Source organism: Nematolebias whitei, chromosome 15 (genome assembly GCF_014905685.2).
Source record: "Nematolebias whitei isolate Nwh7 chromosome 15, NemWhi1, whole genome shotgun sequence".
Classification (NCBI taxonomy): domain Eukaryota; kingdom Metazoa; phylum Chordata; class Actinopteri; order Cyprinodontiformes; family Rivulidae; genus Nematolebias; species Nematolebias whitei.
This window is the reverse complement of record NC_056512.1, coordinates 1580396-1591968: the sequence shown is the minus strand read 5'-3', so window position 1 is coordinate 1591968 and position 11573 is coordinate 1580396. Positions and strand designations below refer to the sequence as shown.

The window sequence follows — 11573 nt, the reverse complement described above, 5'->3', positions numbered from 1 at the left end:
TGGACCAAAGTTATTTATTTTATATGTGAATGACTTAGTGAATGTATCAGGACTCCTCAAATGTGTCCTTTTTGCAGATGACACCACATTTTTTTGTTTGGGTAAAGATGTGAAACGGATGTTGGAACTGATGAAGACAGAATTTAATAAAATACAAACTTGGTTTAAAATTCATAAATTATCATTAAATTTAGATAAAACTAAATCAATTCAATTCAATTCAATTCAAAAATACTTTATTAATCCCAGAGGAAAATTATATGTTGGGTAACTCATCATCCTGGTTTCATTAATGAGTTGTTCTAGATGCTGATGTCTGTGGGCAGGAAGGATCTCTTGTAGCGTCTGTCCTACAACGGATTTGAAGAATCCTCTGACTGAAGACACTCTGTTGTTGTATGACAGTCTGATGTTGTATGACAGTCTGATGAAGAGGATGCTGAGGGTTGTCTATAATGTTCTTCATTTTATGAAGAATCCTTCTTTGTACAATCATCTCCAAAGGTTCTAGAGGAGTCCCCAGAACTGAGCCAGCCTTCTTTATGAGCTTGTTGATCTGTTTTAAGTCACTTGCTCTGGTGCTGCTCCCCCAGCAGATGATGGCAGAAAAGACAGCACTCTCTACAAAAGACTTATAGAAGATATGCAGCATCTTGCTGCAAACGTTGAAGGACTTCAGCTTCCTCAAGAAGTACAGTCTGCTCTGTCCCTTCTTGTAGACGCTTCACTGTTGCATTTCCAGTCCAGTCTATTGTCCAGGTGAACTCCAAGGTATTTATACTTCTCCACCACCTCCACTTCTTCTCCCATGATGAAAATAGGGTTAGATCTGTTCCTGATTCTCCTGAAATCTACAATCATCTCCTTTGTTTTGTTCACATTCAAGATGAGATGATTGTTTCCACACCATGCCACAAAGCTGTCCACCAGTTCCCTGTACTCAGCTTCTTGTCCATCTCTGATACACCCGACCACTGCAGAGTCATCAGAATATTTCTGCAGATGACATGAGTCTGTTTTGTACTGGAAATCTGAGGTGTACAGAGTGAAAAGGAATGGTGAGATTACAGTCCCCTGTGGTGCCCCTGAGCTACTGACCACCTGGTTAGACACACAACCCTTCAGTCTCACAAACTGTGGTCTGTTTGTCAGGTAGTCTTTGATCCAGGTGATTGTTGAGGCCTCCACCTGAGTCTTCTGGAGTTTCTGACAAAGCAAATCAGGCTGGATTGTGTTAAATGCACTGGAGAAATCAAAGAACATGACTCTCACAGTGCTGTCTGCCTTTTCTAGATGACAGTGAGTTTGCTGAAGCAGGTGTATGATGGCATCTTCAACTCCAAGTCCACGCTGATAAGCAAACTGCAGTGGGTCCTGATATGTGCTTGTTTGTCTAGTCAGGTGGGTCAGCAGAAGTCTCTCTAGGACCTTCATGATGTGGGATGTCAGGGCAACAGGTCTATAGTCATTGAGGACTGATGGGTGCATTTTCTTTGGCACTGGAACAAGACAGGATGTTTTCCACAACACTGGAACCTTCTCCTGGGTCAGGCTAAGGTTGAAGAGGTGCTGCAGAACCCCACAGAGCTGCTCTGCACAGACCTTCAGGACTCTTGGTGTCAGTCAGATGTCAGATGGTGTCGGTCCTTCAGGACTGAAGGGGTCTTGCTTTAGCGATGTATGAATCCTTGACATTTGCATAAAACAAGTCCAGCGTTTTGTTTTCTCTGGTAGAGCAGCTGACAAACTGTTCGAATGTCGGAAGTGTAGCAGAGAGAGAGGCATGATTAAAATCCCCAGATATTGCAACAAACGCACTAGGGTGTTGTGTTTGTAGCTTAGCAACCTCGGAGCTGATGACATCACACGCAGTCTCGGCAACAGCATTGGGTTGAATGTAAACAGTTGCTAAAACAACACTGGTGAACTCTTTTGGCAAATAATATGGACGACAACTTGGTGCTAACAGTTCAATATCTGGACTGCAGAGACGACACTTCACAGTAACATGTCCAGGATCACACCATCTGTTGTTCACAAGCACTGCCAACCCACCTCCTTTTCTTTTGCCTCTCCGCTTTAAATCTCTATCTGCTCGTATGGTCAGAAAGTCTGGCAATGAAACACTGGAGTCGGGGATATGATCCTGCAGCCATGTCTCAGTGAAACACATAACACTGCATTCCAGATACTCTGGATGGGTCCTTGTTAGGGCTTGAAGTTCATCCAACTTGTTTCCCAGCGATCTCACATTGCCCATCATGATTGATGGAAGAGATGGTTTAAATTGCATTCTTCTCTCTTTCTCCCTCTTCTTTGCTCCTGCTCTGCATCCACGACGCCTCCTTTTCAACTCATTTGGGATTTGAGGCTGTAGTTGAGATATTATTTGAGATTTGGAGATGTTAATCAGCTGCTCCCGGTTGTAAAAAACCTTGTTGTTATGGTTACGCATCATAACAAATGTCCAAAAGCAAATATATTTCTGTAAAAATCCTTCCAGCTACACAGCATCCGACACCAGAGGAAATAATCATCCAAAAAAAGCGATTTATATCCAGAAAAAAGAGGAATTAAAGTTATCAAAAGTAATATCTCAGAATGAAAGTAACAGAGCTACTCCAACATGCAGCCACCTTGAGCGGCACAATTCTAGAACTAGGATACATGATATTTAGTAACAAAAAGAGAACTGTTGATGATCCATTTAGAATTGAGGGTGTTGAGATTTGTAGAGTTAATGAGATGAAATTTTTGGGTGTAATCATTGATGAACAGCTAACATGGAAAAATCACATCAATTCTGTAAGAACAAAAATATCTAAATCTATTGCAGTACTATACAAAGTCAGAGAATTATTAAATGATAAAGTTCTGTACATGTTGTATAACACAATCATTGTTCCACATTTAATCTATTGCATTGATGTTTGGGGGAAAGCGTGTAAAACATTTACAAAACCTATTTTTATTTTACAGAAAAGAGCTGTAAGAATTATCACCAGAAAGCATTACAGTCACCCATCAAGCACATTATTTTATCAACTGAACTTATTAAAGTTCCATGATTTGGTAGATTATAGTATTTTATCAGTTATGTATAGGGCTCAAAATAACACATTACCGTTAAATTTCCAAAGAAATATTGTTAAAAGACAAAGTTGTTATAATCTTAAGGGGATAGAGATATTTGTCAAACCAAAATTCAGAACTAGTCTGAAGGGAAGGTCTACCTCAATCCAAGGAGTTGGATTGTGGAATGGTCTAAAGCAGGGGTGCCCAACCTTTTTTGAACCAAGAGCTACTTTTGAAGTCGGCAATTTGCCGAGAGCTACTCGTCCAGTCTCATTATCAACAAACATAATTTTTCATCAATCCCTACTCCTCACTTCTTTAAAGTAAATAAAACAGAACGTGATGTGTCTATAGGAGACAACTTTTTATGCAAGCTGTATAAAATAAATGTGTCTCTACCTTAGTGGGACTTCTGACACTGAGAGGAGGAGGCCAGGGTCTCATAAGCTGGGCAGTATGAGGTGGTTGCGAGGCGCAGGCAGGTCTCCAGATGATCATCATTCATTGTGGATCTGTTTTTGGACTTGGTGATTTTCATGTGTGAAAAAGCAGACTCACACAGGTAGGTAGATCCAAAAAGTGCTGTTAAGTTCAAAGCACATCTTCGGATGTTAGGATACTTTTCTTCTGACAGCAGACTCCAGAACTCTCCATCCACGCCAGGTGATGCTCTGGATTTGATCCCAATGTCATTTTGCAGACTCAACACCTCATTTTCAACACCAGAGCTGTCCAGCTGAAACACGGACACCAATTTGGACACAATGTCATCCACATCAACATTTCCAAAAGGATAACACATGTAGCTGGTAACAGGCTCGATGGAGGAAAAGTCAGTAAATCGTCTCTCAAATTCTGCTGAGATGCTCTGAACCTGCTTAGAATAGTGTGCACTGTCCAGTTGTGGGACCTCTTTCCCTTGGCGCTGTAGCTCTGCCTCCATGTGCGGGAAGTTTCGCAGGTCCCTGCGTTGCAGCCGACTTGTGAGCAGTTGCAGCCTGCTTTTGAAGGTGCTCACAGAACTGATCATGTGGATTATGTTTTTGTCCTTTCCCTGAAGCTCCAAATTCAGTTCATTGAGCAGGCTGGTGAGATCTGTGAGGAAGGCTAAATCCAAAAGCCACTGGGTGTCCTCTAGTTTTGAATGTTCACCATGATCTGACAGCTTCAGAAAATCCCTGATCTCAGGCAACAGCTCACTGAATCTGTCCAGAAATTTACCTCTGCTTAGCCACCTGACGTCCATGTGCAGCAGCAGGTCTGTGTGGTCTGCTCCTGCCTCCTCCAAGTGAGCCCAGAACAACCTCCTCTGCAGACTCCTGGCCCTTATAGAGCACACAGTTTTCATGGCAACATCCATCACGTCCTTCATGTTTAAAATCTTCCCACACAGGGCCTGTTGGTGGATGATGCAGTGGTAGTGCAAAATGTCTGGGAAAGCATCATTCTGCTTGCAGAGTGCAACAAATCCACTGGTGTGACCAGTCATTGCTGGAGCGCCATCAGTTGTTATAGAAATTAGTTTAAAGAGGGGCAAGTTGCTTTTATTAACAAACTCCATAAACGCATTAAAAATATCTTCTCCTCTTGTGTGTCCCTTCAAAGGCAAGATGGTGAGCAGCTCCTCTTTTGCACTCATGTCTGCAAAGGCCATTCTGATAAAAACACACAGCTGGGCTACATCCACCATGTCTGTCGACTCATCAAACTGAAGAGAAACACTCACATTCTTCCACGTCCTTTTTTAGCTGCTCCTCCACATCCACAGCCATTCCCTCACATCGCCGTGTCACTGTTTGTCTGGACAACTGCACGTCTTTAATAGCAGCTACGATCTCACTTTTATTTTTAAAATCATGAAAAAGCGCATCTGCAGCCTCAATAAACGCTTCTTTCATAACTTGTCCATCGCTGAAAGACTTCTTATGTTGAGCCAGAATGCGGCTAACACGGTAGGAAGCTATCGTAGCAGCTTTACCTTTTGTGCTGGGCCGAGTGAAGACTGATTGCTGGGCTGCAAGCTTGTTTTTTAGCTCCCGCACTTTCTGAGTCCGTAAAGAACTTTTAAGAGGGAAATCTGTCTCAAACCGTTTGTGCATCGTCTTGAAATGCCGCTCCAAGTTACACTTTTTGGGTAAGGCAACGCTCGAATTACAGATGAGGCAAATGGACTTCGAATTAGAATAAACAAAAAAATACTCCTCCTCCCACTCTGTGTGAAAATAATAAGTTTTCGTTTGCTTGTTCGCTAGTTTTCCATCCATGTTTGCTGCGCACCGACATTACTCCACTACTGAGCCTAAAGTCTCGTGAGAGCTGTGTCACCGCACCCAAAACTCGCGAGACTATGTCTGTGAGAATACAAGTCAAGGCTTCGCTTCGCGGGCGACTGGTTGGGCACACCAGGTCTAAAGAGTGATGTTAAAAATGCCAAGTCAATGTGTACATTTAAGAAAAAGATCAAAGCTGAATTGTTAAAAAAGTATATATGAAGTAGCTTAGTGTGTGTTTTGTATTAGAATTAGAAAAATTAGAAAGTTATTCATTTTGTTCTGTTACTTGAAAATGATTATGATTGAAATAATTGTTTGAAAAAAGGGGCAGATATAATAAGATTTTTTCTTCTTTCTGCTGCCTTTCATTTTAAATCTTTTGTATCTTTTTTTATATTGTTATGGAATTGTTTTGTACTTTTTTTAAATGAATAAACTTTATACCATACCATACATATGTGTTGTCAACAGCAAAACTCAATGCTACAGGTTATCGATGGGTCTCTGATTAAGCTGACTTTGAGCTGACCATCAAGTACCGTCCAGGTAGAGAATGTTGATGCTGACAGCCTCTGCAGAATGCCTGTCACCATTGAAACCATGATGAAAAAATGTACAAAGGAATTATCCCCTCAATTGATCTAGGCTACCATCCAGAGTGTAGAAGAACAAGAGAATTCGAACTGGTCTATGGCCCTATTAACTCAGAGCCTGGGCGAAAATAATCAAGAGTTAATATCTATCCCGTTGAAAGACATCCTGCTAGCCCAGAGAGACAATCAGAACATTGGCCCAATAATTACCTGCTTGCGGGCCAGTAGGAGACCACTAGGCCAACAGCTAAAAACCCTAACTGCCAGGCGAGACGCTTGATGTGTGAGTGGGAGAGATTGATCTTGGGTAGTGATGGAGTTTTAAGACATCAAACAGGAGCCCGATTACAGCTTGTCCTCCCAAAGAAGTATAAAAGTATGGTGCTGACAGCATTACATGACGAGATGGGACATCAGGGAGTGGAGAGAACATCATTAGTGAGCGAAAGATTCTTTTGGCCACAGATCAATAAAGAGATCGATTATGAGTACATTTTGGTCATAATAGACCATTTCACCCGATTTGCACAAGCTTATGCAACATAATCAAAATCAGGCAAGACTGTGGCTGATAAAATATTTAATGATTATGCCCTGAAGTTTGAGTTTCCCCAAAGAATCCACAATGACCAAGGGGGTGAATATGAAAATCAGTTGTTCACCCAGTTGTTAGAAAATTGTGGCATTAGAGGATCAAGGACAACCCCATACCATCCAGAAGGAAATGGCCAAGTGGAACGTTTCAGTCGGACACTTCTGTAAATGTTGAAAACATTGACTGAACAAGAAAAGGCTAATTGGAAGGAGTCCCTGAATAAGCTTGTGCATGCATATAACTACACGAGAAGTGATGTGACTGGATTCTCACCCTTCTGTCTTTTGTTTGGGAGAACTCCAACACTCCCATTGACATTCTTTTCAGTTTAACGCTGGCATCAGGAACACCAAATCACCAACAGTATATGGACAAATGGAAAAGAGGAATGTAGGAGACTTATGAAATTGCCCAGAAAAATGCAGCAAAGTCTGCAGAAAGAGGGAAGAAAAACTATGACAAAAACAATTGCTGTTCTATATTAGAGGAGGGTGATCATGTTTTGGTCTGAAATTTGACCCCTAGGGGTGGAACTGGAAAACTTCGTAATTACTGGGAAAAGGACATCTATAAAGTTGTTTGCCATGTCAATAATGACCTCCCAGTTTATGAAGTGGTGACAGAACAAGGGAAGGGGAGGAATAGTAGAATACTGTATCGCGGATGTAGCTACCTACCACTAGAAGCCCCCCTCAAAGTTATCCACCCAAAGAGAAGGAGCAAAGGAAACACGGAAGAAAAGAGACATGCAACAGCACAGTCTGAAAGTGATAGTGATGACTGGTACTGCTACTCACCAGGCCAGACCCAGCAAATTATGCAGCCACAAACTAGTAAGCCTACCGTTCCTGCTATTGGAGTCCTGAATGACTCTGCAGGAGTAGAACTGAAGGAATCTCAGGTTAAGCTGGCATGAGAGCTGCACACTGATGAGGTCCACATTGAACCCAGTTCACTGGACAGGAGAGAAATTCTCCCAGAGGAACAGAAAGAAGCAGAAGAGCAAATAGCTGTGTTGAACCATGGGAGACGGGATGGGGAATACAACCCACCATGGCCAAAGAGAATGAGACGGCTCCAAAATTCCTCACAAATCACAAGTTAGGTAATCACACTTGTAACAACATGAGGTTAGTGGGGCAACAAAAAGCAATTGGATTTTGGACATTGTGCCACCCACAGTCTGTGTGGTGTTAATAGCATTCATGCCATTGCACAACAGTGACTGTTGGTGGAATAGTATAATAGTATAATAGTAGGGGGAGTGGTGGTGCAGAGGTTAGAGAAGGTAGGCCTGTGATCAGAAAATTGCCGGTTCAAGCCCCGATACCGACAACATCAAAACTGTGGGTGGGATAGGTGAAGCACCCACACCTGCTCCAACCCTCATTCGCCCCACTCTGGGTCCATGAGCAAGGCCCTTAACCACCATCTGCTCCCTAAACAGGTCTCTCTTGAAAATGAGTTCTCGTGGCTCAATGAGACTACATGTATAAATAAAGGGTAAATGAAAAAAAAAAAAAGTATGGATTTATTAATTTATCCAGAAAAGACTGTTGCTGAATAAGTGATTTGATTAGTAAACATACTGTTTGGATTTATGAGTTAAACATGAAGTTAAGTGTGAATAATTTATCACAGCAGCAAGTGGGAAAAAAGTCATTAGGGTGATGTGTATGATCTAAAATGTTATGGCGTTCTACTTTGTATATAATGTCCAACTGTTCCTGTAGATCAAGGAATAGGGTGTCGGGACGACACTTGTTGTGATGGGGTGTGTGTTATGGGACAAATGAAAATAGCCATTTGTTAAGATGATTTTACACTAAAGCAGTTAAATACGTGAAAAAAAAAACGATACTACATGTATACATAGGGACAACTCTAAGATTTATTGTGAAAAGATTTAGCGATTATGTCACTTCCTGGGTGGGGAAACTATAAAGGGGATGGGCGGCTGTGGCTGAGTGGTTAGAGCAGTCATCCTCCAATGCGAGAGTTGGGGGTTCAAATCCAACAGCAGTCACATGCCGAAGTGTCCCTGGGCAAGGCACTGAATCCCTCATAGCCTCCGATGTGAGTCCCATCGGTGATTGAATGTGATAAAGCTCTGATTAGTCTCTTTAGAATGATTTGTTCAATTAGCTTTGTAAAGATCTAGTAGAGTGCTGTATGAATGGGTAAATGAGGACACAGATTGTAGTGTAAAGCACTTTGAGTATCTTGAAATAAGATAGAAATGCGCTATATAAGTACAGTCCATTCCATTTACTCAATGGTAAAATAAAGCAACTTGGGAGCTGAGTGGATGTCTGGCTCTTCTGTCCCCTTTCAGGGGTGTAACATCAGGATATATTAGAAACAGAAAGGAAACTTTATTTGACCAAGTCAGCAACTTCTATTAGCATATTCTACAATGCTCTTAATTATCAAAATACAGGTATCTGCATGACAAAGATTATGTTTTAGTTAAAATGTGGGAACCCTTTTTGTCATGCATTGGACTGAATATTTTCACAATCCTTACAAAAGACTTTGTTTGGTAATATCAGTGAATATGGTGTTGTACTAATCAATACTGATACTAAGTGCTCTTCTATTCATGTATGTGTAACTAACGCCTGATTGGGACTCCTGAGAATGATTATGCTTATGGGCCAAATGTTTAAGTTTTGCTTTATTTATTTGTTTCTTTTCTTTTGTCTGTGTAAAATTGTGTAAAATTGTTGAAAATTTTAATAAATATATATAAAAAAAAAAAACCAGAATGCAGGAAACGGCTTCTACTTTATTCAAAATTTCTGGGGGAGGACCTCTAGAACCCCCCACCCACCCCCGATTTGGATCACTTTCTCTGACCACGGTAACAACTCTATTCTGCCTTGCCTCGACTACATCTCTCGCCTTGCCCTCAGGATTTGAATTAGAAACTCTGACCATTTGTGTATGACCTCGGACCAATCTATTAGACCTTGATTCTGGACTTACCCCAACTCATCAAGCTGTACATTTCAGCTGCTTTGGTTCCTCTTTACCACCACTGGTGACATCATCGGATCCTCCTGTCTCACGGATTCAACTCCCTGCCTGACTGTGAAAGTTAGTGACTGCCTCAATTATTCTAAGAGCCTTCACAATCAAAACCTCATTATTAATATTCATGTCTCTGCAGATCCTAGTGGCCCATGGATCCAGACCTCCACCAGAGATCCAGCTTTAATAATAAAATTCTTAAACTATTCCTGTTTTCTGGTGCAATTACTGAATCGTAAACCAGGTTCATGTCACTATTGAATTCTGGCATCATTTGGTTTACAAATTAAGTACTGGAAAAAAGATATCTTTGCTTTAAAAAGCCTTGGAGTCTTCTAAAAAAATTTCTCCACAAGAGAATGGTAGTCATAATTCAATTCCATCCAACATCTTTATCTGCTTCTTCCTTTTTGGGTCATGGGGGTCACTGGTGCCCATGTCCAGCTATCAATGCGAGAGGCGGGGGACACCCTGGACAGGTTGCAAGTCCATCACAGGGACACATACAGACAAAAGAGACAAACCATCCACTCTCTCACCTAGGGACAATTTAGAGTTACCAATCAGTCTAACATGCATGTTTTTGGTCTGTGGGAGGAAACCGGAGCACCCGGAGAAAATCCACACATGCACGGAGAGAACATGCAAACTCCACCCAGAAAAGTTCCGGCCCAAAATTTGAACCGGAGCGATCTGCTTGCTGACAGGCAGCAGCTCTACCAACTACGCCCCCATGCTGCCCATAATTCAATTCAGTTTATTTCTGTAGTTCCAAGTCACGACAGAAGTCATCTCAGAGCACCGTACAAAAACATTCACATATACCATAAAAGCCAATTAGGAAAAGTAATCTATCCAAGAAAGCCAGCAGATGTAAGGTAAGGCTAGAAAAAAAAAATCACATTTAAACCTGAATTATTTTAAAAATAATGCTTTAATTGAGGAAAAAGTCATACATTAAAGTGTTAGAAAAGTAGGCCAGAAAGTAAAAATAAAAAAAACAAGAATCCATCCATTATCTTTACCTGCTCCTCCTGTCCATGTCATGGACAAACAGTTTGGAAGATGCTGTGAAAGAAGTTGAGGGGACACCTAGACATGTCTCCAGTTCATCACAGACACACTTGGAGAAAACAACCATTCACACTCTCACACAGAGGAACAATTTAGAGTTACTAATGAACCTAACATGTTACCTTCTGTAGGAGGGAACATGTAAACTCCACACAGAAAGGCTGGGAGGCAAACCCGCAGCTTTCTCACCCTGTGGCGACAGCACTAACTATTGCTCCACTGTGCCACCCATAATAACAAATGTGCTATGAATTACAAGGATAAGCCATAATGTTTTTTATATTAATTACCTAAATTACTATATATATTTTTTCATATAACAATGAGCTCTTTCGATTTAAACAAAAATAGGACCTAATGTAGAAAACTTTCTTACCCAAAATGCTGTAGTTGACATCAATTTCCTTCTGGATCAGACCCACAAATTTGTTGTCCTTGTTTTGAGTCCGAGGAGACATGCAGGGAATCTCTTCTGGGTGAAATGAAAAAATAAAAATAAAAAACACATTTCCCAAGATTTAAAAAAGTTCAATCTGGTCCTCATGACATTCAAAAAAACAAAAAGCAAAAAAACGTAGATACATTTCGTCTTTCATTCGAAAGACTTCCTCAGTCTGAGGTGCTGTATTCAGCTCAGTCTCTTAAATAACACCTTCTCAGAGTGGATCAACCAGTTTGCTGCTGACAACCAAAACCAGTTGCACTGATAGACAGTCTCTGATAGAGGACATTTGCAAACTGAGGTGTACCGCAAACCCACCCACACAGACCAGTATTTGCAGTTTGACTCCCATCACCCTTTGGAGCACAAGTTAGGAGTCATCAGGACTCTGTATCACAGAGCAGACAGCGTCCCCACTAGCTCAGGAGCCAGGCAGAAGGAGAAATCCCACACAAGACAGGCTCTAGAGCAATGTGGATATCCTAACT

At 41.3% G+C, this 11573-nt stretch overlaps 1 protein-coding gene across 1 annotated transcript in view; it reads right to left on the bottom strand.

The window, feature by feature from the left end:
- The window catches only part of LOC119421930 (next to BRCA1 gene 1 protein), a 123865-nt gene that overhangs the window by 110148 nt on the left and 2144 nt on the right, over positions 1–11573 (bottom strand). Inside the window, exon 2 of the mRNA XM_037689294.1 lies at positions 11020–11112. Within this exon, the coding sequence (XP_037545222.1) occupies positions 11020–11101 (82 nt within the window). The 5' untranslated portion in view covers positions 11102–11112. The remainder of the gene's footprint in view (positions 1–11019; positions 11113–11573) is intronic.